Source organism: Apaloderma vittatum, unplaced genomic scaffold, assembly GCF_000703405.1.
Source record: "Apaloderma vittatum isolate BGI_N311 unplaced genomic scaffold, ASM70340v1 scaffold10127, whole genome shotgun sequence".
Lineage (NCBI taxonomy): Eukaryota > Metazoa > Chordata > Aves > Trogoniformes > Trogonidae > Apaloderma > Apaloderma vittatum.
The window spans coordinates 1-26,890 of NW_009724528.1; the positions used below are offsets into that span (position 1 = coordinate 1).

Below are 26,890 nucleotides of genomic sequence, written 5' to 3' on the forward strand. Positions count from 1 at the left end.
CGGCACCGCCGGGCCTCAGCCCTGTCAGGGACCAGCTGGGCTCTCCCGGACGGACCCAGCAAGGGCAGAGAGTTTACCTCACACTCCAAACGATGGAGTTGACACTGTGCATATGCTCCGAGTACAAGCGTTAGTAAATCGTTGTGTCTACATAGGGATTAAAGCTTTTGATGGAGAATGGGCTGCTCTTAACTCCCCAAGGCTTACTGCAAAGTTTATGAAAACTTAGGAAAAACATATCATCAGACACTGAGCAAAAAGGGAGCCGGACCCCAAGGAGAGAGGTGCTGAGCACCACCATCCCTCTGTGCTAGGCTAAGCCTGGTGCCTGCTGACGTTGGGCACTCTCCCACACACACACACCAACTGCCTGGAGGCAAGCGATCCAACAAGTCTCTTCCATTTCTAGCTGCTGTGATCCCGTACCATGGCAGAATACGACACACCAGTTTCTCATGACAGAGTTATTTAAAAAGATAACTATTCTTCCTGCACCAAATAAATTCAACTTATTTCAATGGTTCTGTGACTAGTGCTACATCGTGCCTTAAGCTACCGGTTGCTGATCTAATCAGGTGAGATGGACTAAAACGTGAGCTAAATTCTCCTTGTCCTCATTAAATCATTGGTAGCTTTACTGAAATGGGAAAAACTTGTACCACTGTGTAAAAACAAAAATAAAAATGCACAACTTGAACCAATTAGAGTGCGGGGGTCATAAATACTTAACATCATTCTGCAGTGAACAAATTCGGTAGGTTAAACTCATTAACAAGAGACTGGAAACTCATTCTGTAACTTCAGAATCAATGCACAGCTGCTGTACTATATATTGCACTGCAGTGCACCTTACCTTACTGTCCTTGGTAGTAAATGGTGATAAACTGGTTATGGGGAAACACAGTACTGCTGCTGTAAGCACTAAAGACTTGGGAATGGAGAGGACAAATTAAAGAGTCCTGTTCAGCTTACTTGAAATGTTAACCTTGAAGATACCCATCTCAGGCAGTAAAACCACCAGCCATATAAGCATTTCTATTGTTGCTAGTCCACCTGTATGGAGTGACCCATTAACTTCTATTATGCTCATGGGTGTTGAACTAAGGCATTTTTTCTGCATCTGGCCTTCTGAGCTGTAATAAAATGGCAATCTGACTGAAGACATACTTGAGCATGCCCTACAAAACTAAAAAGAACAAACACACTGAATTTCCATGCTCAGGACTGTATTCTTTACACATTTCCTCATACCACTCATTCTTATGAAAGAAAACTAAGTTACCAGTCCACAGTGGTAGGCTGCCACAAACCAGCCTTGCCTCTGTATTAATATTAACCCATACCAAATAGATACTTGTTTCCTGTTACTCAGAACAAAGTCTTCACCTAACAGCCTGGCTAAACACTGGAACCGATTCAGCCCACCTACCAGTTACAAGGCCAGTGAAGTGCCTGCTGCTGTGGCACAGCCACAAGTAGGGTCCTTGCTCCGTGGTGTCAGGAGACACGAGGGATGATATGGTTCGTGGGGAAGCCGCCAGCCAACTCCTGCCAAGAGCTAAGGCAACACACCTGGAGAGAAGCTGCTGTACCAAATGCAGGAAAATTGATAGAGGATCAGATAAAGGCTTTGAGGCACTATGGCCAGGTTAATTTTGTAGCACAAGGTATTTACGTAAGTGTGCTGTGGCTGAAGGACATTTCATATTACTTATTGCAACGTGGCAACAGTGAAAAGGCTCAGGAGTACATGTATTTGCAACTCACATCCTATATTCTTTATAGCTCTAATCAACTCAACTGTATCTTTGAATTCTTGTTCAAAACTACTGTGAGTGTTGACTGATTATTTTGCACTTGTATTTTCTTTGTTTATTTGTGCTATTGTACAAAGGTGGCTAACTGCAAGCCACCTAACAAGCACAGACAGATAAAAAGCAGAAAGGAACAAAGCGTAAGCACAGTGGTATGACAAGACAGGCTGTGTATAAGGTAAAGGGCAGAGGTGGTCTTTTCAGCCTTTAACATACTCAGCAAACACGAGAAAAACTGAGCCCATTATCAATTGTCTACGCTTGTTTAGAGAGAAATTCTCACAACAGAATTCCTCATATTCATATTAAAGACATTTATCAGGTTTCATTAGGGTGAAAAAACCCAAATCCAAATTATACAAGATTTGGTTTTATCTGAAGTAATTAAGACTCGGGAAACAGTGTTTAATAGATACTTTACTTTGACTTTACAGATTAGGAAACACATGCATCCTTAGAAAGAAAACAACCCAGAGCTTCGCTTTGTTCCTTGTGCCAGAATCCCATCTCAATTCAACACAGTTGAATAGTTGGAAGAATAAATCAAAATAATAGTACCTTTTGTATTACATGCTCCTGGGTTTTCTTTTTCGGCTGTTATGAAAGCTCTGGCACTTCTGCTCATGTAAAATAAAGCCCAAAGAACTCTTTAGGGTTTGGATTTTTTTCCTGTCCATAGTCTGTTACACTGCAGTCACTGCCAGCATGTGAACACTTTCTAATCTCTGACTGCTGACATCATACATCTTCAGGTGTTGCATCATGCTATAACCAAAGACAAAAATACACATGTGTGCAGGATGACTTTGATCCTCCTATGATGCTTCCTGTGCTTCTATGTTTGAACAGACCAAGAAGTTGCTGTTGCTGGAGGTATAATAGGAGGGATCCTTGTATTTGTTCTCATTGGAATAACTGCGTACCTGCTCTGGAAGAACTTTTGCCGCCTCTTTTCTTATGAAAAACTCATCAGTCCTGTCAAAAAAACAAATGCAAACACTATTTTTCAGAATCAGTCAACTTCTGAAATTCAACTAAAAAGCACAAGGTACATATTTTTGTTTTGTTTTTAAATCATACACTGTTGGTAATTTATTTCAACTTGTAAAATCTCAAATGAGGGGGCTATCTAAATATATTCACTCATGTAGAAATAAATAAGATCCCTAAATTATATGAAAACATCAGTCATGCTCTGTTTTGTTCCTTCAGGGAAAGAATACCATCTTTGACTATGAATGCAATGATTATTTCTGATTTATGTAGAAGAGATAATACATTCAAGTATAATTAGTTATCCGTTACCTAGGCAAACTTGGCCTATGTTCCAGAGTCATTCCAGGTGATGAAACCAGACAACAGGATTTCAGTTCAGAAAGGAGACTCTCAGGAAGTTAGTGACTGCAGGTCTTTGGGGCTCTAAAACAAGCAGCTGCAGTTAAATCTTCCTTTCCTTTGAAAGATAAATTCTAAAGAAGAAGAAAGGAAAAATGAGGGATCTGTCTGAAGTACTAAGGTCCCTCATTGAACCTTTAAGGATTATAGAAACAAAATTAATTGCGAAACAATAGGTATTATCTTTTCTACTTATGCATCTCTGTGAATTTTTTACAAAATTTTGAGACAAGAACAATAAAATTACTACTGCTGAAGTTTTGTTTGCATATTTAAACCAGAAGGGTCAGTAGCTGTTGTTGTCTTGAGCAGATCCAGAAGTGTTCCATTTATCATTCCACCAACACTGCATGGGCGAGATTGGATTAACCTGATAAATGAAGAACATGTTCAGGAAGACAGTGACCCCTACATGGTTCCTCAGCCTGGGCCACGGTCGTCATTTCATTCTTTCGGTACGGTGCTGCAAAAACAGGACTCTCTTTATGGGTACTCTTTGAAAGTGTAACTTTATTTTTAGGAAGCACATTTATTGTGGGCATACCAGACATTACGTTACACCGTACAAGCCCTAAACGCTATATGTATATATATTTTTCATATATATAGGAACTGGGCCAGAATGAAGGCATTCTGGTTCCACTACCATGGGATCTAGCACTTATGGCAGACAAAGCATTTCTCCTTCTGTGTTTTGTAACAGCAGAACATGAGTGTAACTTGGGAAGCATCTGATTGTTGTCCACAGAAATAGCAGAGTGACCAGCCACAAACCACAGCAGCAAATACCTAAAACTATTATGTTAGAGTCACAGGAATAAGAAAGAAATGGTGCTGCCTACAACTACTCCTACAAATTGAGGGAAAAAGAATTCAAATGCCAAGTTTATACAAAAACAGATTGATGAGAGTAATGTGATTTCCTCTAAATACAGCAGTGGTTACACAAATGCCTGCTGCGGTCTTGAGACTAATCTGAGGGTGCTTTTTGTTTGTTTCTTTATTGTTTTTTTTTTATTCATGAAGCCGGAGCTTATGTTGTAGGGACCATTAATCCAGAGCTGTACAAGTTCCCTGAAGACAAGAGCGAGACGGATTTTCCTGAAGGCAACATTGGCCGCCTCTGGTTCTCAATAGAATATGAGCAAGAATCCGAAAGGCTCCTTGTGTCCTTGATCAAAGTCAGAAAGCTGCAACCCCCTGCTGATTCCTGTAGTCCATTTGTGAAAATCTACTTGCTGCCTGATGAAAGAAGCTGTTTGCAGTCCAAAACAAAACGCAAAACCCTTAACCCGCAGTTTGATGAAAACTTTGTTTTCCAGGTACCTTTAGTTTGATAAACTAGATTTTTGTTTGCAGATATTGACCTGTCAAACTACAGTACATGTTTAGGAAAAATTAGTTTTCTACAAACTTCTATCGAGTTACAAATTGTTTCCACTGGAGATATGATTTAGTACTGGGGCTTCTGGAGGTCCTGCACTACCGAGGTCTGGCTCCAGAACTGATCTTACTTGTGGTATGCACCAAAGGTGAGGATTCCAGAACTTTCCCTGTGAATAATGAAAACTCCAGGTTGAACTATGGCTGAGCAGTTCAGCCCAGCAGCTCTAGAAGTCCAGAAGCAACCAATACTGAACTAATGCTGCCAGAGCTTTTAGTTTCTTTTCTGTGGAAGTAGGCTAGAAACTAGAACTCGTGAGATGTCTGATATGCTACTTGTATAGTGCTGTAAAGCCAGGAGCTTGGCTCCTTGTGCCAAGAGGCTTTCAGCATGTGTCACAAGACAGAAGATTTAAAAATCAAAAAAGTTTGTGTTTCAGACAACTGAAAAACAAATGTTTACAGATTCCTAAAGATTTGTAACTGGGAGCGAATGCTTCATATAAGGCTAGATCTGCAGGACTTGACAAGCTACCAGCTAACTTAATGAACTCATTCCATTTTAGCTTGGATGTTTAGCCTTCTGCATAGCTAAAACATTAGGCAAATTAAGAAAGCAGACTTCAGATAATCAAAGGAAATCTCCACCTACCTTTAACACACTTTGAAAAAATCTTTGAAGTTATGCTAGAGTAGAAAATTGTCAGATGTTTTATAATCATTAGTATGTTCTTCCTTTTCCTGTACAGGTTTCCAGTAAAATGTTGTTCCAAAGGACTCTGAAGTTTTTGGTTTATCATGTCGATAAACAGAAGAAACATCATCTCCTAGGCCAAGTCATCTTCCCACTGAAAAATGAAACATTAACTGATGACAACAAGCTAGTCATATGGAGAGATCTGGAGAAAGAAAGCTTGGAGGTACGTGATACCAGGCTGCTTGGCACTGTGGAACTTCTGTCATCTTACAAGTATTACAGGTGTGCAGTTGAAGAATGTTCTATCAAATACATGAAATGCAGAAGTATTTGATAAACATTTAGAATCAAAATTCCCATCTTACCAGCCTGCAGATCCATAGGTGTTGTGCAGGGATTACCCAACTGCTTGGAAACAGTCACATGAGCTGGGAGATAATTACATAACTTACATACAGTTGATTCTGTTTTAAATTACTAAGAGCAGGAAAAAGCAGAAGAGGCAAGGAAATAGGCATCACCTGGAAGATGTGGTAATTCAAAAGCTCAGGAAGGCTGATTAATTGGTTCCATCGAATGTTACAACAGCTTAAAGACATTACAAGTCACTCACATGCCTTAGTGTGGCAGTAAGCACTAGTATTAAGGAATTTTCCCCTCACTTGTCTGTGTGAAGAGAGAGTTTTTCAGATATTTTAAAAGTGTTCTTCTGCTTCTAAAGCCTCCTTCTGAGTATGGTGATATCCAGTTCTCCCTCAGCTACAATGACTACCTGGGCCGACTCACTGTAGTGGTTCTGAGGGCAAGAGGATTAAAGCTCCAGGAGGAGAGCCATGCTGTCAGTAAGTTTGATTTCCTCTCTGCTATCAGCTCCAGAATTCCTGTTTTAATTTGCTCCTTCCTCATCTGTCCACCCGGGCTTGTGCTGAGTGGCTCTGAAAAGAACAAATAAACATCCGGGTGATTTAATTTGAGTGGAAACAAGCCATGCTTTGTTACCGGGGTAATTAGATTTTGATCGCTCAGTTCTGTTATGTTTTCCTTTTGTTTCATAATAGATGGTTTGTCTTACATTATCAGTAGCTTTTTTTTCCCCTCCTGCTTTAATACAGTGAGTGGCATCCCTTTGCTGCACTCCAGTTCAAAGCAGGTAGCATTTCAGGGAACATTGACATTAACAGAGCTACCTCAAGGCAAAAGCCCAGAGGTAACAGCTGCAGGACAACTGCTTTTGCTGAGCAGCTTTCTTGGGGAGAACCAAACTGGGGAAAAAGAATTCTATTTTAGGAGAGCCCTGCTGTTGTTCTAAGGACCATGGCATGGAGTCACAATTTTCTGCCTAACTGCAGTGCAGGTTTTCTTAGTAAATCATGCTCGTGTGTCCTTGGCTGCCTCAGAGGCATTGAGTGTAGAGATTACCTCAAAATGCTGTTTCAAATCTAAATATTCAAAGTCAAAATAGATGGAAGAACAAAACTTTTGTTTGAATCTGTACTGATTTTTTCTGAAGGACTTTGAAGGTAAACAAGATAAATCCAAAATACACCCAGCAGTTAAAAAGAGGTTTAGTTCTCTATATACACACATCAACTATGAATTTTTGTTGAGGTTTGTGTGGGCAGTTAGCAGGATATTTAACTTTAGAAACAATGGCCTCTGAATGAGTGATTTACATTCATAATGTTAGAGATAAACTTGCTCTCTTTACAGTAAAAACTTTAAATGCACAGTAAAATGATGAGAATATACTTTTCCAACAAGTCAAATCATAACCTGTGCACTTGCTTAAAGAGAAATATTTTAAGGAATCTATTAATTTTAGAAAACGGAGAGCTAAGATAAGGATTCCCCAAAAAATATGACTGGTTTGTGGCAGATAAACAAAGTAGCATCACAAACTAGGATCAGATGTTCTAATTTTGCATCATCTCAATAGTTTTACAAGAGAGGGAGAACACAATACATCATGTCTCTGCCTACAGGCTGTTGTGAAGTTCTGTAGCAGAGAGCCAGAACTCGTTTCTTTCTACAAATCTAACATTATTTTAGTGCTGGTATACATGAGGTTATCATAAGCAAGAGTCATGGACATACTCTGGAAGGAAGAGCTGCCAGAAGATGATTCTCCAGAATACATTACTGAGGAGAAAAAAAAAAAAGAGAGAGAAGAAAAAAGAAGAAATTGTGTGTTATTTCCTTTGAAAATGCCCCTCAAGTGTAATTTAGGATCCACCAGATTCTCTGGTAAAACCTTAAGAAACTGGAATAAAAAGTTTTCTATATTAACAGGAATTAGTGCAACACTAACCTTTGATGAAAGATATGCAGTATAGAACAGTAAGGAGACATTTATTTTTAGATTTTAAGTACTGAATTGTATTAAGAAGTAATGAGAAAGTGATGAAAAGTCAGACTTTGTACAAGTAGTTTACATAGCAACTCTTTCCATATATAGCACTGAGGTAGAAGCTCTGTCATAAAAAAAAAAAAGTCTGTTCTGGTAATATTGCACCCTCTGAACCAGTAATGAGCAGCTCCTGGATCTGTTGAAATAACAAGGAGACATTAGGAGTCTGTCAACGCTATCTCAGTCCTAACATTTCTAAAAATTTTTGCTGTACTGATGAACCTTAATGAAGTGGGGAGTAATAAAAAGTAGCAGCATGGAATCTACTACTGCTTCACTGTAAAAGAACATCAATTAAGATGAAATTTCTTCACGCTTGTTACTAAATTTTGTAAAAGGGTAGTGAAGAATGGAAAATTTCAGGCTGCTTTGAATCTCATGGTCAAGGATCAACAGAGTAAGACCACAATGCAAAACAGGTCCCCTTCAGGAGTCAAAGCAAAATTTTCTTCTGTTTTCTTGTTCCCACACAGCCTTGGTGATATTTTCTAGAAGAAAGAGCAGAGGTCATTGATCTTTTCCTCAATTTTTCTACAGAATCCCTTACCACAGGGCTGGAAGTCATTAGTAAAAGTTTTTGTTTAAGGGTTCTTTTTTTGACTAGGAGAGTCTGTTCCCCTGAAATATACCCAATCCAAGCACAGGTGGCAGCTCTACAACATGTCTTCATGGCCTGCCTTGTGTTGGATTGAACAATCCTGTGATCAAATATAGGAAATCTCGGACTCAACAAACTGAGCCTTCAAAAAAGTCTCCATCAACTGAAGGGCAGGTACAGGAATCAAGGATGCAGGGTAAGAATATGATTACTTCTCCCAGCTCAAACTGGGAAGTGCACTGCAAAACCACACTCCAAGTACTCCGGTTCCTCTTCGCTTAATGATGTTATGCATTGCCATGCTGCTGTGAATGTTTTACGAACTATTCATGAGCTGATTTTATGCTTAATATTGATGCCTGAAAGCAAGAAATTCCTTAAGCCTTCTCTAACTGCGTCTCATGCATTTTCTTCTTGAATTTCTTTTTCTCCAAGGTGTGTATGTCAAAGTCTCACTAATGAACCATAATAAATTCATCAAGAGCAAAAAGACAGCAGCTGTTCTGGGATCCCCCAATCCGGTGTATAATGAAACCTTCAGCTTCAAGGCAGATCAGACAGAGCTGGATACGGCAAGCCTGAGTCTATCTGTGCTCCAGAGTATCAAGGGAGAAAGTAAGCTATAAGTTAAGATGTCATAAATCTCTTGCACGTTGCAGAGATATTTAAACCTGGAACTACTTCCTTTTCAGCAGTAATCACAAAGTATACAAAAGGTTTGGAGTATTTCACAGACTGCTTTTTTAAAAAGCAGACCAACTTATTTGCAGTTGAAGCTAAAGGTAAATTTAAAGGAAAACATGAATAAAGAAACTGTAGGCTAGTCACTGTACTTTTGTTTTCTTCTGATAGAATCATAGAATCACAGAATGGCCTAGGCTGGAAGGGACCTTAGAGATCATCTAGTCCAACCTCTCTGTCATGAGCAGGGATGCCTCTCAACTAGATCATGATACTCAAGGCTCCCTCCAACTTGGCCTTGAACATCTCCCCAGCCTTCCTGTAGGTTCCCTTCAGGTATTGGAAGGCAGCTATTAGGTCCCCCCGAAGTCTTCTCTTTTCCAGACTGAAAAGTCTCAGCTCCCGCAGCCTGTCCTTGTAGCAGAGGTGCTCCAGCCCCTGGATCATCCTTGTGGCCTCCTCTGAACACGCTCCAACAGATCCACGTCCCTCTTATGGTGGGGGCGCCAAAACTGGACGCAGTATTTGAGGTGGGGTCTCACAAGAGCAGAGTAAATGGGGAGAATCACCTCTCTTTACCTGCTGACCACGCTTCTCTTGATACATCCCAGGACGCGGTTGGCCTTCTGGGCTGCATGAGCGCACTGCTGCCTCATGTTGAGCTTCTCATCTAACAACACTCCTAAATCCTTCTCTTCAGGGCTACTTTCAACCCACTCTGTGCCCAGTTTGTATTTGTGCCTAAGAAAACAAGTTTATGCAATTACGTTCTGTGAACACTTGTGTGTATAATCCCTAATCTCCAAAATTTTGAAGCCATTCACTGTTCCTAACGAAATTTGAAAGAGGAATAGGAATTTAATTATCACAGCAGTAAAAGCAGTGAGAAAGAAGAAAGAGAGACAACAGAAAACTCCACTCCCTGGCAGAAAACCTGATGCTTGAGGTCACCTCTTACTAATTGTCACAGGATCCATTAAGGAGTTCTGCTTACAGAAGCAAATCGAATTGCAGTATTTCCACTGCTCACAAGAAAGTAGTATCTTCCCTGCAGTGCAAAAATTATCTCAATAATGGAATGTTAATACCCTCATTTAGATTCATACGTTCCTAAAAATTCCTTGGTGAGATTCTGGGCAAGTGCTTTGGCTTTGAGGATTGAACTAGGATCAGTACTCAAGTCTTTCATAACTTTCACTTGTGGACAGCCAAACTTACAATCATTTTGAAGTTTACATAATTCAGGTTCAAATTATTTTCCCCATCTGTAGCTGAAAAGTTCAGGTGTGAAGAAACAACCTGCTCATTGGCAGAGGGTGATCAGTGGCAACCCACATATTGCAACTCCCAGCTGCCTGAGTAACTAAATTATTCTTTTCCAAGCTAGAGCTTCTTATGAGTCCTACTAAGGTTGCTGATGCCCAAAACTAGGCCATACTTCCCCAGCACACTTGAGGTGGAGGGGCTGGGCAGAGCTCTGTGTCACTTGCATTTATTCAGTATTAGAGTGCAGGCAATAGGGCAGGTCGAATTGACTAACCACTCACTGCAGTACGTTCTAATACAGAATCTTAGCATGTAGATACTACAGAACTTGAAATCTAGAGCAAGTCCCTTAATGAAAATTTTGGTTTAAAAATAACTTTCAGAACATGCATTCCTTAGAGAAATACAAGTTAATATTCTAATTTAGGTAAAGATTTCAGAGAAGCATTCAGGAATATTGATCACTAACTGCTTTCTCTTTTCCCAGAAACACATCTGCTAGGACGTGTAGTAGTTGGGCCTTTCATGTACACCCGCGGCAAAGAACTAGAACACTGGAATGAAATGATCAATAAGCCCAAGGAGTTGGTTAAACGATGGCATGCTCTCTGCCACAGCACGGATTAAAAATAAACACAACAAAATTCAACCTTAAAACGTAAAAGCTTTCGCTATTTTTCATAACTTAATGAATGAAGGGTATTAAACCTTTGACCATTTTACACTGTTACCTAGACAGGAAAACAGCAGAGTAAACACAACAGGAAGACAAACATGATCTCCCAGCATTAAGTATTTTGACCAGTAAATTCCAGTTCTTGGTCATGAGTTCTGGACACAAACCATCACCCATCACGTGGATAGAACCCAAATGACCTACGAACTGTCAGCGATGATACCAGGCCTAACTGTCCATTGCACTGCGTCACCACAGAGTAGCTCCACCAGAAGAGATGGAAGCCCAGCAAGAGTCCCAAAACAGAGCTCAGGTGACGTTGACTGACTACTAAATTTACATTTTAGTTGAAATAGCAACATTATATTCAAAACCTCTTTTGAGTATGAATGGTAGAAAGCACTGAGTGTTTACTGACCTAAAACCTACAAGACCTGGTCACCTCCCTCAGCACAGTGTATTTCGTGCATTCATTCAGTGACATATTTTCAGCCGACCCCAATATACAACACTTTGTGTTGATGCTAATGGAGAAACATAAAAGAAATCCTGTAGTCACAAATGACTAGAGACTTGCAAGAGTACTCTGAGAAGTACTACAAAGGATCTGTCCTGTCCTTATATATTTCTCCCTAAACATGTCTCTAATGGAGACAGAGCACAGATTACAAGAACTTTGAGTTCAACCTAGTATGACCGTTCTTACACTGAAAAATCCAATTAGCTTAAGCCCCCAGGACATGTGCCTGCTTTAGTGGTACAGTTTTCTTTGCTCAGTAAACTACTGTTTTGTAAAATAATTCAGAGCAATTATTTTTAATCAAAATAAAACAAATATGATGTCCTTTTCTCTCTGATTCTTCACTGGGGACCTGAACTCTGTACCTTTCACACCATACAGTTATAAACCAGACACACAGACTATTGCATCAAAAGATTTTGCACAATTAGGTTCCAAGAAGACTGTAGTCTCTGCAGCTGAAAGAAAGCCAACTTCCTTTTGAACAGGATACAATATTAATTAATTCAATATATTAAAAAAATTGAGGCTTCTCTAGGGAGATGAGAACACTTTCCATTTTGACAATACTGTTATTATCTAAAGGAAATATTATGAATGAGAATGTATCTGAAGGGAATTGTAAAGTAACTCACTCCACACGATCCCCTATTTGAAACATGGTACCCTCAGTACATTTTGCTGACTGCACCACCACTTATAAGATGAGCCTAGACTCCTTATGTTCAACTGAATTCTACAAAATATTCAACCCTCATAATAGCTCTGTTAAATGAGTAACGCTTGCACCTCCATCCCCAAAGAACTGTTTTCAAATTTTACTCTTACAAAACCACAGCAAACCCATCTGATGGGCAACATGTTCAGTCTAGGAGGGAAAGCTCTATATAAACTGTACGAAAAGAATATTACTACAATAAAGCAATTTTACCAAATGCATTAAGCCCCACTGATTTAAAATATACCAATAAACATTAGAAAGCTTAAAAGTAAACTGTTAAGAACATTTCAGATATTTGACTAGCTTATGCAGCATGATCATTGCTATGTTAATAAGACACTGCACATAAGTACATGTAAAGTGGGAAGTCACCTGTCCGACTTGACGTACAGTATGACTCAAATAATAAAACAATGCGTTGTACTAACTGGTCTCTTTTCTTTGCACTTCTTGAATGTTAAAGTACCAATACTTCCAGTTTGTGTGTTCAGTAATTTCAGCTAAAATAAACTTTTAAAAATGCACTTACCAACGTATTTGAGTTTGCTCAAGGTCATCCAAATGAAGTAAACGAGAAAGGTCCTTTTTGACTCTTGCTGAACAAGACAGTTATTTCAGTAAAGTGAAAAACGTTATTAAATAAGGAGTTGTAATAGTGCTATCGATTGTCATGTAATAGAGCAATTATTTTACCTACTTCCTTCTACAGATCATCCACCTGGTTATATTGAGACAAAGGAGGAGGAATGATTATAAGACCTCCCAATGCCTCACACTGATCCTTTTCCTCTAAAATCTCACCAAAATACATCCTCATCCAAGAAACACACAGGAAATAGATACAGTATCATACAAAACATGACACCTTCCTCAATACTTCCCATTACTATTGACAAATGTAGGAATTTGTAAAGCTCACAATAAATCTTGCACGTAACTTAAAGTATAACCTCATCAAGTGACAGTGAGCAGCAATTTACCACCATTTCAGAACCGACATGAATAATGGTTACAGTCTTGTTCTAGAGAACAGGACCTTGGAAAAGAAGCCTTACTACTACTTAAGGAAAGTATTTATTTATATTCCTTTGTGGATCATTCTCTACCTTATCTTCTCTTCCAATTAAAATTATACCTATAATAGTCTTTTAGGAAGCTTAATGATCCCTGCCATCTGCAGTATCCTTCCTGTAAGTGAGGAAATGAAAGACCAAGTGGATTTATTTGACAATTGCTTGCTCCTAATATATCAGTACATTCTAAAAGCAGCAGCTTGATGAAACTGAATGGGAGCGAGATGCATTATAGGTGGAAAGAAATCTCTATGCAGATGGAGGTGCACAGTCATATGGCTTCTTGTTTGAAAGGCAGGGAGACTAGTCTGAAGAGGCAACTACAAGGCAGTGAGACCTAGAAATTATACACAGAATTACTAAAGTGAGGATAGAAATCCAAGAAACTATAGAATAACCATGAATTTATTAAAGCCAACATCAAACTCTAGTGTCACACGTGTAGCTTGGATTTCAAGAAGGAATATTGTTAAATAAAAGTCAGAGTGGTGACCTGAAACATTAAAAGAGTGAGGCAGTCAAGCCCAGGTCGGCTGGAGAGACATAACCACAGTACCTAGAACTCGGTGGTTAGCCACACACAGCTCATCAGTCCCAACTCCTGCCCAAAGTTATCAAAGCACCCTAACGAGACCACACATTGACGGGACGTAAAACAATCTTTAGGATTCCTCTAATGTGGTTTTCAAGAGTCCTACACTAAACTCAGAACGCTCCTGGAATGTTTTCACTTGTTGCTCCTAATACCTTATTAAATCTAAACAGTGAAATTGTTCTTCCTTTCAGCATAGTTTTCCCCAGCATTAAGAAATACACATTCTAGAACCAGATGCTACTGAGCAAGGCATAGCTAGAATAAAGTATAAAAGTCAGAGATACTTAGGGCTTTCCTTCAGGTCATATATGTTAGGACAACGTTATCCTGTTTTGTGCAAGGTCACATAAAACTAAAAAAGTTCTACACTAAAAAACTAACTTCTACAGGAAGGTGAAATTCAATCATTTTAAGTCTCTGGAATTCTCCTTTTACAAAGCTATGATTTTCCATATTATCTTTAGCACAATTTACTAACAGGAGCAAAGGTAACTTTTCATTCTTCATCATTAGATCAAGACACTACAACTAGTCTCTTCTGCGCCTGGTTCCTCCCTCACCCTAGGCTCGATATTATGGAAATGACCATTCCTCTCCACAGTGCTTCCTCTGTGTAAGGTGCTACCTAGTTTCTTCTGGAAATTTTCTCCTGCCCCTTGCACCTAATTTGCACCAAAGTGGTGCCAGTGTTGAGCATAGTTTTTGGTGTCACTCTGCTTTCTTCTGCTGATCTCAGGTATCTCAGCACAGGAGGAAATTCGTTTTGCTGGCACAAGATCAGCATTTCTATGCTCACTGACAAAACTGTTAAGAGACTGTTTCAGAGACAGACAATACTAGGAAATTATTTTAACACAAGATGATTAAGGCTTAAACAAGAAGACTGTTTGCTATGAGAAGCAGAGTTGCAAAATCTGTTTAATCAATGAATGTGACCAGATGGATCAGTACGCAGGTACTTAAATAGAGAAATAAGTGACCTCGTGAACCTTGAGCTGAGAATTCACTTCTTCAAAGTAATCCAATAATTCTTAAAATTGTCTTGCTGCCAGACCGATCAGAAACATTACTACACAAGAAAACACGTGGCTCACATATAGCTTTAATCAACATTATTAAAAATCCAGCTCTCCCAAACTGGTTTCACGTGAGATACAACAGCAGAATTCAAACTAGCACCAAGAAACATGGTCATTCAATTGTAAGCAGCCACTTCCAAGAAACAGCACACGAAATGCATTTAACAGTCACATTATTTGATTTATCAAGTTCAGTTCTGAGAACAGTTCTGTGTTTGAAGCCTGAGGACACCTGAAATACTATACGTGAAAACCAATACCCTACATGAGTACAGTGCAGGTAAAGATCTGCAAGGATCCAGCTGTGCAGCAAATAGGATTCATTTCCCACAGCTTCTACCAGTGTCTGTAAGAGGCACAGTTTATATCAAAGATATAAGTATCAGAGAAAAATACCGATATATGTATTTAATCAGTGTCATACACAAGTAGCTGAGACCTTTACTTTATAAAGTCAGGTATAGTCATTTACTCTGTTACTGATAATCACAATCAGAATATACTAGGACTAGAATTGAATTCCTTTCTAAATCTAATCAAATTGAGAGAAAATTTTGCAGACCAGTGTTAAACTGATGAAATTGGTTTAAGGTGATTATTTGCCAGCTTATGCTAGATAAATACTACATCACCAAATACAACAGTAATTAAATAATTTAAAGGGTCCATGAAAGAATGCACTGGTTTAGACTGTTTAAAACCTCTTAATCAAATTGGTGCAATAACTTCAAGGCACACAAAATTAGATTCAGTGAGACAGTTGTTTTACAAGAGAAAACAACAGCAGCAAAACTGCTGAGGATAAACAGCAGAAATTCCGCTGTTAAAAGAAAGCAAGTAATCACAAGGACAAAGCAAGCAAAGACATAACTGAGTTATAGATATTGTATAGAATAAGACAAAAAAAAATCTTTTAATTCTTATTACTGAATTGTGGCTGTCTTCCTCTAATCTGCCGAATTTGAAAAAATTGTTTCTCAATACCAGTGAGCTCCAGGGAGAAAAGGAAAAGAGAAGTTTATTAGGATAAAAATGTATGTATAAAATATACTTTATGACAATTTATCAGTATTACAGCAGTAGTATATAACCCTTTTTGGGTCAGTTCTTGTGTAAGTTAAAACCAAAATCCTTTCTTGTACTTTTGAGGAGATTTGCTTCCTCGAGCCAATTCATTCTTCTTCTCTTCCCCGTATGTGTGTTCCTATGGTTTCTGTTAGTCAGTTACTGCAGATGTCAACAATTCCAAGATCGGGATGAAAATCTAACAGATGGAAGTCCTTTTGCAAAGGGTAGCTGTTTTCATCTAGCACAAAATGGCTCCTCATTTCCAACAAATAGAATGCTTTCGTATCTGCCAGCAGCAAATGACACAGATCTGCCACTATTGTGCTGTACGTTATATCCGAAGAGGGCACTGCAAAAAACCAGAACAAACCAATTTACTTCCACAATAGCACCAGCATTCAAGTTTCGCCTCCATGAAAGCTACACTGAATTACTGGAAGCGTAGCTCAACATCTGAATAGAAAGTTAGCTTTTGGGTTTGATTTTTTTTTTTTTTTAAGTAATGCTGAAAGACTGTTTCTCATTGAACTCTAACATCTGTGGAATCATAAAAAACACCTCACAGGAAGAATGGGAAGAATCAAGGGAAGCCTGTCTGAAACACTGCTCCGTTATTTACACCATGAAAGCACATTACCTATTTCTAACAACTGTTTTAACCTATTCTATTTTGCATATAAGGAATCAATTTAATTACTGAATACTTAGTTATATAACATACAATATTTATACCATTTCACCATTTGTTGTTGGTAACTCAGCTTCTGAACTTCTCAGTTTATCTCTAAGGCTGTTTGGTTTTTTTTGTAAGTCTTATACCATATGAGCAATCATCATATTTCTAAAACAATCTCATTTCAATTCTAAATTGTCAATAATTAAAAATCTTACTTCCATTATGAACTATCACAATTAATGAAACAGTACCTACTAATCTGTTCAGCCAGTCTGCAGGAATATTGAGGAAGATTTTTTCCATCAACTCAGATGCCACCTGAACACAAATTTCATATCCTTCACCTTCTATTGTCATCAAAGCAGGTCTAGAACAGAAAACAAAATTGTTGAAAGTTAGCTGCTCTGGTGTTTTACTGAAGCAAGATTACTGAATTAAATACAATTTAATGTTACCCTCTAACATAACACCAGGAACTAGATAATCTCTATGCACTCAGGTCTGCCAAATCCGTAGAGTTGGAATGAGTTTGTGATATACATAAATACTGAACATACTACTAAATTGTAAAATTATTTGTAAAGCTACCAAGTAAGCCTTACTTTGAGACAACTGCAGAAACCAATGCTTTAGCAGTGATCTTTTCCTAGAAGACAATCAAAACTGCACTGTTACAAAATTAGCATTAGGGCATTTGTGGCTTTGAATTTTAAAAGTTAATATGTTAAGTACGTGTACCTACAAAACAAATATACAAGTACATTAAGTTTTAAAATGCAAGTAGGGAGACAAGATTAGGTGTTTCACTTGGAGTAGTTACCATCTGTATTAATATCACCTAATATTGTCTGTCTTAATACACCACTTCACAGCCACTACGTAATACCAAGATACTATCTCCTGTACTATGACAAATACCAAACAGTTACACATACTGCTAAAAAAGGGAAAAATTCCTCTGCTTCCTGAAAGCCATTTTCTACATAGGATGTGGTCAAGAGTATTCACATCAGGTCTGAAATGAACCTGGTTAGGGACTGCTGTCCCACCAGCACTGGTCTTCCCAATTTTTTTTTTGTTTGTTTCACATAATTCAAATGTGGTATTGGATGACAAGCAACTGGTAAGAAGTGATCCTCTTCTTAGTACAGGTATCCCCTATATTTCAAGTGTTTGTCTTTTCAACCTATTATCAGTATCGCATCTTTTTTATGACAAATTAAGTCCTTGCTATTGGTTTTTGCTGTGCTTCTGTGCAATGATACCTCAGCAGTCCCTACAGCAATGTTCAACAGGTAGTTTCTGCTTGCTTTTAAGCTTCTGAGTGACTGTACTGAACTGCATGGTGTACACAGCTGACGCAGCCTCTATCCAACACGTGCCCTTGGACTGCCCCAAGACTACTTACAATTTGACCGGCACCATCACAATCCTCACACTTTTTAGAAAACATGCACTGCTCTGATCATAGAAGGATGCAACACTCGGATCCTGACCATCCCAAAGAAGAAACTACAGTAGTAAACATCAGGCTATATTCACTATAACGTAAACCCTGGCTATGGCAATACTGGAACAGTACCAAAGCAGTCTAGGTTAAAAGAAGTAATAAAATAAGGCACGATTATCTCCAGTGCAGAAATTTTCCGTGACAGATGCTCCCAGAATGGCAAAATGTGCTTGCTGTGAGAGGTGGCAGAAATTAAAGACAGGTAATCACTTCAAGAGACTAACAGAGTTGCACTTTCAAATCGGATGGTCAGCCAGTATGTCAGTGTATCAACAACTGGAGAGCATTAATAGATTACTCAGTTAGCACGATGCAGAACAGACCTAACAGCACTAATTTGAATGCCTGTGAGGCACTAAGGCTAACGACTGTAGATATGGCATTTTCACAGTAGGCAAATCATTTGACTTGAGATCTGTTAATCTAAAAGCTACTGCTAAATTTCATAATTTTAAGTGAAGTGATCAAAAGAGATGAGAGAACTCCATGTCTGATTAGTTGTGGAATTATTAAAATCTGTTGGTTTAGGCAGAAACCAAGGCCCAGACTAGTTGTAGTCACTTAAAGACTGCTGGCTCCCTTTAAGAAAGCTTTGCAGTACACTTACATACTCAGCTTCCCAAATAATTGCGGATAATTGCTACTTTTTCTCTGAATATTGGTATTTTGGTTCAGACAATTGGTACTGAAGTCTATGAAAAGTATTATGACTTCCAGAAATACTAAATTAACATTTTGGAAATGATATAATTTACTTAAGTATGTTGGCAGAGAAACATACTAAGAGATGTTGCAAAATTTAAAACTTCTAAAACCACAGGCAAATGTGGTCTACAGATGTAACTCACAAACCAAGTGATGTGTTAGGAGAGATTAATTTTGCTTCACTACTGGTTATTATACACTACCTGCTTTCTCAGTTCATACTCTCTTCTCAAGGCCATATTAAGTCTTCTTTCAGATAATCCTACTTCAATAAGAATGAACTGTCATTGCGAGAAAGAAACTTCAACACAGCCTTTGAAACAGAGCCTAACAGTTAATTTTCTTTCATGAGTGCCACATAAAATGCTGTTTCATGATTATTCCTTAGGTATCACTGGTTTTAATATGGTGAATTTAAAAATTTAAGTTCCTAGGATCATCTGCCTCATTATTACTGCTACTGTTACAGCATTCAGCATTCCAGGTACCTTAAGAAAAAAAAGAGAAAACTATCTAAGCATATACACAGGCATTTATCTTAAGCTTGTGTCTTCAGCATCTGAAGAAAAAGACTCATTTCATTACTATTACAGGAGATTAAGAAAACCAGGCTTCCACATTTCAAAGGAAAAAGATAAGGGATGACTTCACTGACCTAAAGGATTGAAATTCAAGATTTTAAGGCTATGTAAGTCTTTTAATACCAAGATCCTGCCACAATATCTGTTTTCCTTTTACAGTACCTATTTCATATCTTAAATACTATTTAGTTTTTTAAAGAGTGTGAAATCTGTGTAAGGTTAAAGTGTTACTACATTCCCTGAATCACAAAGCAGCAAATCAAATTACAGGCTACTCCTACGGTTTAAGAAGTCTGCTGTTTACTCATACTACATAGAAAGCAATATGTAGACTTCATTCCCAAGGAGATACTAGTAGCTATTGCATTGCTAGAAATAGAGTATACTAAACTTAGTACTTCCTTATATTGAAGGATTAAAAACAAACCACAGAAATGTAATTTTCTACTAGTTGCACATACAGTTTTATTAAGAAGACTAACACTAACCATTGACATATCAAGCTGCTGAGTACTGCAGTAAAACAGACAGCATCTGTGGTTGATAAATTAGTTTCACTTAACAAGATATTTCTTTAGGAAGAGACAGATTTTTCTCCTGTTAAGTAGTAAATACTAACTTATCCTACAATGCAGAATTTGGAAATACTACTAAGGAGAACAAAACTCAGTGAGCAATTATTCAGTACGCAATAAGCCACTAAACTCACTACAAAATAGCATAGGAATAATTTTAGAAGATATAGATATTCTAGAATTCTATTATATCTATCATTCTCTTAATCTTCTCTCTATATATGTCTTTCAAGATGCTACAATACTTGCATTTCAAAAGCCCAAGATAAATTTAAGAATTGAACAATTAGTTAATAAAGTTCCTACCTCAACTGGATCTGTTGTTTTCTCTAAGTGAATGTGCACACACGTGTTATCTCACAGTGCCATCTGCTGATAACTTAGTAATTCTGCTCACTATGAGAATATTCACTGAAAATGTTGTTAATACTATTTCTGCAGGACCAAATTTGATTAATCAATTTAAAGACATGGTTGTGAGTTGACATGATTTCAAACCTAGACCAAAACAAGACGCTCATGGCATTTTCAATTAGTCCCCAAGCTTCTACTCCATCTTTGGTTACTGACACACTACTGGGTAAACCTTGCTACTGTAGGATGTAGTATTCAGAGAAATTAAAAAAAAGATTTAAACAAAGACTATCACCTATAAATGACAATATAATAAAGCAATTCAAGAATAGCTCCTTGAAAATTCATTAGAAAACTAGGAACTGTTAACTACATCTTAAATGTAGAATTTTCTATATGCAGTAGCTTAAAATGGAGAAAGTTTTTCCTTACTTCCCCAATAAGCACACATTATTATAATTTTATTTTGTTTACCTGTAGAATGTTTTCACTTTGTTGTATGGCAAACATCTAATACATTGCTTGTAGATCATGTTCTCATCTGCCTGTAGTTCCAAACCACATTTAGCACAACCTGAATATATCATCTTAGGCAGAGAAGCCAGAACACATGTCAGTGAAGTGTCAGCATGGAAGATGAGTTGCTTGTACTGACCAGCTGAAATGGTAAACTTGAGTTCTAAGATACGGGCTTTCACTTGAATCAATCCTACAAAAACAACAATTTCAATTAAATTTGCATTTAGTATTATTTATAATTGAAAGCAAGAACAAAGGTTACTGCTGATTCAAAACCAAAATCTAATTTTTTTTTCTCTAGTAGCACATGCTCATATTTTTAGAGACGATTTATGTAGTGTAAAAGCATTGTGGTGAAGTATTATTTAAAAATGTATAAAAGTACTACACTTTCAGACACTATTATGGTAGATGCACTATAAAAGAGCCTAATAAGAGGTCAAAAGATCAGAATTACGCAAATAATTTCCAACTGATTTTCTTCCATGTTAATTTAGGGACACTGAAAAGCACAGCTTTAACAGCTTCACTTTCCACTATTTATATATGAACTAGAGTTAAGTGCTACAATACCACCTTTCAGTCACTTAATGTTTAATACAAACCTCAGCAGTCTTCTAGGTCCACTTGGGAAGGGTTTTTTTGTAAAAAGTATTTTTTCTTCTTACAGGAAAACATTTCAATAGCAGTAGCTATTTTACTCTTCCCTTAGAGCATTCCAGTTTTGGAGACACAGTATTTGACAAACTTTTAGTGATTAACCACATCATTACTTGACTCGTTGATGTGGACACCAAAAGGCAGCATTTCTGCCTGTGTTCCAGAACTATCTTTGCACAGTACCAGATTCCACACCTACTTCACCTGTTGCTGGGCTCACTGAATGAAGGCTGCATTCACAGTTTGGCTGCGTGCTGAGCAGTTGCCTCCAGTATAAATTCAGACTCCCAGAACCACACTAACTTAAAAACCCCAAGCATTTTACTTGATCAACAAAGCATGCATTTTGCTTAGTGATGCGCTGCACAACAGACATTACAGAGCTATGAATAACAACCTTACCTGAGCGTTTTTCCTCCAAAAGTGCAGACAGCTTTGTCATCTGCATGAGGGATATTTTGCTTTTCTGAAACTTTTCTTTGAATTCAATTGCCCTTTTGTCATCGCCAAACAAGCACTCATAGGATGACCATGGAGTCGTGTGCAGTTCAAAGTCACCTGAGACAGAACTACGCTGCACCAGAAGGTATTTGAAGTCCCAAAGGTGATCTACAGAACAACAACAAAAAAACCCCAGCCATCAGAACAGTTTACTTGCTATACCTTAGGTAATTTACCAAAAGCCAAGGCCACTTACAAGATTGAGAAGCAAGTCAACAAGATATTCTCCTATGGTCAGCTCTGTCAACTTTATTTTAAGCCTGATGACATGCAGCGTTTTTTCTTTCCCTGTAAACTTTGCATCAAGTCCTCCCATAGCAGAACAATGCTTTCACTTCACTTGTACTGAATTCAGCCCTCAATACAACTCAACTTTCTGAAAAAGAAAACAGTTCTGGAATTTCCTGTCAGCTCTAAAAAGGAAAAGCTAGCAACGTCTAGAAGACAAAAAAAATCTTCATGTTATTAACTTTCATCTTCAATATGTCCCTGGTTTTTAATCTTCTCTATCCATAATGCTCAAATTTTAAAAATATTGTTTTTTCTAATAAATGAGACACTTTAAAAATAGAGATTACAGAAGAGTAATATGTTCTGGGTTGTCCTCTGCTTCCATACAAGAATCCCATATTCACTTACCAATCATATCTGACAACCGTTAAGGCTGTTATTTTTTTCCCTGATGTTTGCTCAAGCTGAAAGTTACAGCCAAAATAATTTGGTTAGGAAAACACAGATTTTTTTTTTTTAATGCATTCAAGTGTCTATATAAGCTTTTTCTTAGCATGTTTCAGTATTTTCATATTTTTGATTAGTTGGATTTTTGGGAGTAGCCTGCTAAAATTGCAAGCTCCTGAAAAATCTGCTGTCAGACATAGTAGTTTACAGTAAAATACTCCAAAAATAAAGTTCTCCTGTGAGCATCAGTCTAGTTTCATGCAGCTCATATTTGACTAGAGATCTTGCAGCTCCTCAGAACTGAGTGTGCTCTGGTCAGGAGGTAAGATTCAGGCAGTATCACCTCAGCAACAGCAGGAAACAAACAGGCACTTGCCAAGAGAGGATATGCAGAAGTAGAGGACATAGTCTAACTAGGGTGCAAGCTCCAGTTGATACCAAAATTTAACTTATTATTCAGATCTTTAACATTTTCCTTTTGCTTAGAAAATTCACAAAACACAAGTAAGTTATAAGTAAACAAGTTTACAGAAATGTATTTAATGAAGCAAATTTTTTTTAATATAAATCAGATTAGCATAAAGCATTAATTGAAAACCCGATGACTATGTCTTGGAAGCTAGGACTGATATTTAGCACGAGATAAAACATAAATTTGACTTTTACTGGCAACAATTTTTAGATGCTCTAGAACAGTCTTACAGCCTTGTGCACTTTATTTTAAGTATGTAGACAGTTTAAAAATTACAAGTCTCCATACTTTTCTCTGCAAGACTCCCTGGTTTCTAACCTGTTAGTACAACCAGCAAACACATGCCATGACTGTGGTATGGCTCCTAGCAAGGATGGACACCATGCTCTTCCTGTAACCACTCACGCTATTCGGCTGTTGGGCTGTGCATGCTTTAGTGTCATGGGAATTTATCTTTTTGGCTATCTTGCTGGGATCAAATGTTCATGGTTTGTCTGTGATTAAGTATTTGAACAGTTGCAAAATCACTCTTATCTTGAATTTCAGGTAATCCTTTAATCATTAAAATGCCAACCACTAGATACACAAACCAGTAGCTGGAGAATAAGATACAAGCTTTACATCAAATACACTTAATACTACAGAGATGTATGTCTTACACTTTTCTGCCTTAAGCATCAAAGAATGATACATTATTGTGTCTTAGAAACTACCTTTGGTATCTTCTTTTTGCAGTACAAAAATTTTTAAATTTTGTATTTTGAAAGTAGTAATACTCTAGTATGCTGAATTCTGTAAGATTTCTAAGTATCTAACAGCACATACCTGCTCACGCTGAAATATGCACAAAAATAAGAGCCATGTAGGTATTGTGTAGTAAAGTTAATCGGCTAATGCTTAAATTGGACCATCTTCAAGAAATTCAAGAGGTAGGTCTTGAAGTTAAATGATTTCTAGAAGTGGAGATTATTTATAAACTGAAGTAGAACTGGCAGAATTCAGAGTGTACTCACTTAATAGGTAAAGATTCGCTACGAGGTTGTTTAACCTTTCTGGGAATTATTTTGCACTAAAAACCTGGCTTTTTAGGCAGACATATCCAGCACTCCATGTAACACAGCATTTACTTCCTCAGTGTATCCATTGATCAGAAATACAAACTCTAAAGTTCATAATTTAATAAAGACTTAGCCAGGATTAACCAGAATTCACCAGTAGTCACTGCTAAAACACAAGCTATGTATCTCTTGTAGGAGATGGTTTCAGTCAGCTGCAGCTCGACTTGCTAGCAAGATCATTAGGATATGAAGCCTGACACTGTAGTAAGGTGGAAATCAGGGAATGAAAAACAGAAGTAGAAGAAAATCCAGAAATTCATGCCAGAACAGAAGACAATAAGGAAGACTCAGCAAAACTAATAGTATAGCCACTCAAGAGGGTTGGTTTTTATAGCTATATAACTAGACAGCAGTGCATCTTGTATCTAGATTCAAGTTTCCAAATATTCATGCTTTCTCAGTCTTCTACATCAAGAGCATTCCAGTTCTGTGGCTGATAACACTGCTTCTAAACAGAGGAAACATGTTAAAACTTGCATAAAACAGGTCACTCTTCCAGGGGGAGTATTTAAGGGTTGAATGGAAAAACGTTACCAACTGAGCATTTTAAAGGTATTAATAGCATTACAGAAATCCTTTCCCAGCTACCTGCAAGTACGAGGACTTTACCTTTTTTCCTTTGAAGCTGAGGGCACCAGGCAGCCCCTGCTCCCCACAGCACCATCCTATAGTGTTGATCTCCGCTCTGTTCTACTGTTAGAACAATTTTTCTTTGGCTGCCACCTCTGTAGCTATACACAGATTCTGAAAAAAGTTTGAAGTTATATGACTTCTACAGTAAAAGGCATAGAGACACAAACCCCATATGCTTCAAAATTAAATGCTGCTATCTTATTTTACTGCACAATTGTAAACAAGCAAGAATACACCTAAAATTTCTTGAGGACAGAATGAAAATAATCTGATTTCTTCAGCAACATGACTCTAGTTTGAAGGAATGCATAAAGTAGATTAATTTACCTTTATCTACCTAAGTACTCAGCAAGCAGACACCTCCCTTTCCCATACAGGTATCTGAGCATCTTTCAGCTCCCACTCATCCTGATTGGTAAAAGCAGAAAGAAATTGTACTCAATCTCTCAGCAACAGAATATAATAAATGGAAGTTAAAGTTCCTGTAACTTCTGTGGAATTCACTGTAAGAAACATTTCTCTAGGAGTTTTCACACGGAAGAAAACTACAATCACAAACAAGCACACTAAGAGGGATAATAGCAGTACATATAAATTGAAACAATTACGTCTACAGCACTCTTACCCAGGATACTCACTGTAAGTTTCAGTTCTACACTAAAACTACAATATTTTTCACAAGCAAATGGTTTTTGAACAAGAACTCTGGCTTTAAATATCTAACAGTTCTGAGATTTATATACAATAATAAATTGTGAAGGTGTCTATCTTCAAAATTTTCCATTTATAGTGAATAAACATATTGACAGTGTGGGTAAAAATCTGAATCTTACTAACACAAAACAATAGTATAAATGATCAAATACCTGTGTAAACTACAAGTCAAGCACTGAAACACAGCAGTAAAGAAAATAAATCAAATAACAAAGATAATCTCAGTAGAACAGTGGTTTCCAACTGTCCAAAAACATGTTAAAAAAATACGGCAAGACACTGCACAAAATACTGAGAATGCCTCAGATTTTTTTTATTTACTTTTTAAACTTCAGAATGTGGGAAAGATGCTAGGAAGCAGCTGATTATGAAAAACCAGAAACAAATTATCAATTTTAACATGGAAAATTGCTTCAGCAAAAGGAAACCTGGAAAAGCTGCAATTACTGTTGGAAGAAAATGAATGTGGGGCAGAAAAACAAACTAAAAAAATAATTACATGGATCATTCTTTGGGAGAGAAGAGCTTTTAGAATAAATATATGCAGGAAACTCAGATTTGTTAAAAATATACAGAAAAAAACCCAGATTTCCAAAACAAATTACATTAATGAGGTAGTTGTCTCCTGTGCCTATGTGGAAGAAATATGGGTATCACAAATAAGACATTTTTGTAGTCTCGCACTGTGCATTTTCCAGTGTTGAAAACCAAAAAGAATCCAAAAAGGCACACAAGGAAGGATTATAATAAATAGATACTGCACATATTTAAGAAACCAGAAATGCTTTACTTTGAAAAATAGAAAGAAATAAACATGAAATATTCCAAATAAAACATTAGAGAAAACTGTTCCATTATAAACTAAAAAAGGCAAGCAAAACCTGGATTAAAATAAGTTATTTTATTCTGAAAACCAATTTGCAATTTATTGCAGTTTACAGTGCAATCAAATATTCCTTCGATGGCAGGATGCTTGCATAGAAGGTAGCTGGCATGTGAGCTTTGAATTAGTGAAGCCTGACCCACCCACAAAAACCAGCCCCCTTTCTCAAGCAGTGGTCTACAGCAAGAACGTACCTCTTGAGTTTCAAGAGCCATTAATGAACAAATTTACATTCCTCCACCAAAACTGCAGCATCTCCCTCTTTTCAGCACTCCTGTTACAGTCACCTGTCTTCCCTGACAAGGATTTCAAGCCCACACTCCTCATATCTAAGATAT

The 26,890-nt window shown here is 37.5% G+C and overlaps 2 protein-coding genes across 2 annotated transcripts in view; one reads left to right on the forward strand and one right to left on the reverse strand.

Moving 5' to 3' along the window:
• The first annotated feature begins 1,513 nt into the window (after nucleotides 1-1,513).
• On the forward strand, nucleotides 1,514-10,921 carry LOC104276279 (synaptotagmin-15-like). The gene is made up of 8 exons (XM_009872535.1): nucleotides 1,514-1,667; nucleotides 2,664-2,862; nucleotides 3,522-3,664; nucleotides 4,236-4,531; nucleotides 5,342-5,512; nucleotides 6,011-6,131; nucleotides 8,730-8,909; nucleotides 10,729-10,921. Exons 1-8 carry the CDS (start codon nucleotides 1,514-1,516, stop codon nucleotides 10,866-10,868), a joined length of 1,404 nt encoding a protein of 467 aa, XP_009870837.1. The 3' UTR covers nucleotides 10,869-10,921.
• Nucleotides 10,922-16,125: 5,204 nt separating this feature from the next.
• FAM35A (family with sequence similarity 35, member A) overlaps nucleotides 16,126-26,890 on the reverse strand; it is a 15,027-nt gene continuing 4,262 nt past the window's right edge. The window contains exons 4-8 of the mRNA XM_009872536.1: nucleotides 24,932-25,066; nucleotides 21,956-22,162; nucleotides 20,849-21,083; nucleotides 16,901-17,016; nucleotides 16,126-16,322 (exon numbers count right to left, since the gene is read on the reverse strand). Of these exons, the coding sequence (XP_009870838.1) occupies nucleotides 16,126-16,322; nucleotides 16,901-17,016; nucleotides 20,849-21,083; nucleotides 21,956-22,162; nucleotides 24,932-25,066 (890 nt within the window). The remainder of the gene's footprint in view (nucleotides 16,323-16,900; nucleotides 17,017-20,848; nucleotides 21,084-21,955; nucleotides 22,163-24,931; nucleotides 25,067-26,890) is intronic.

What these genes read in the sequence shown, in the direction of transcription:
- LOC104276279 (XM_009872535.1), top strand. Translation starts at nt 1,514, where the DNA reads ATGATATGGTTCGTGGGGAAGCCGCCAGCCAACTCCTGCCAAGAGCTA. An exon ending in GGTTAATTTTGTAGCACAAG is followed by an intron (nt 1,668 to 2,663) that starts GTATTTACGTAA and finishes ATGTTTGAACAG; the next exon opens with ACCAAGAAGTTGCTGTTGCT. An exon ending in GTCGTCATTTCATTCTTTCG is followed by an intron (nt 3,665 to 4,235) that starts GTACGGTGCTGC and finishes TTATTCATGAAG; the next exon opens with CCGGAGCTTATGTTGTAGGG.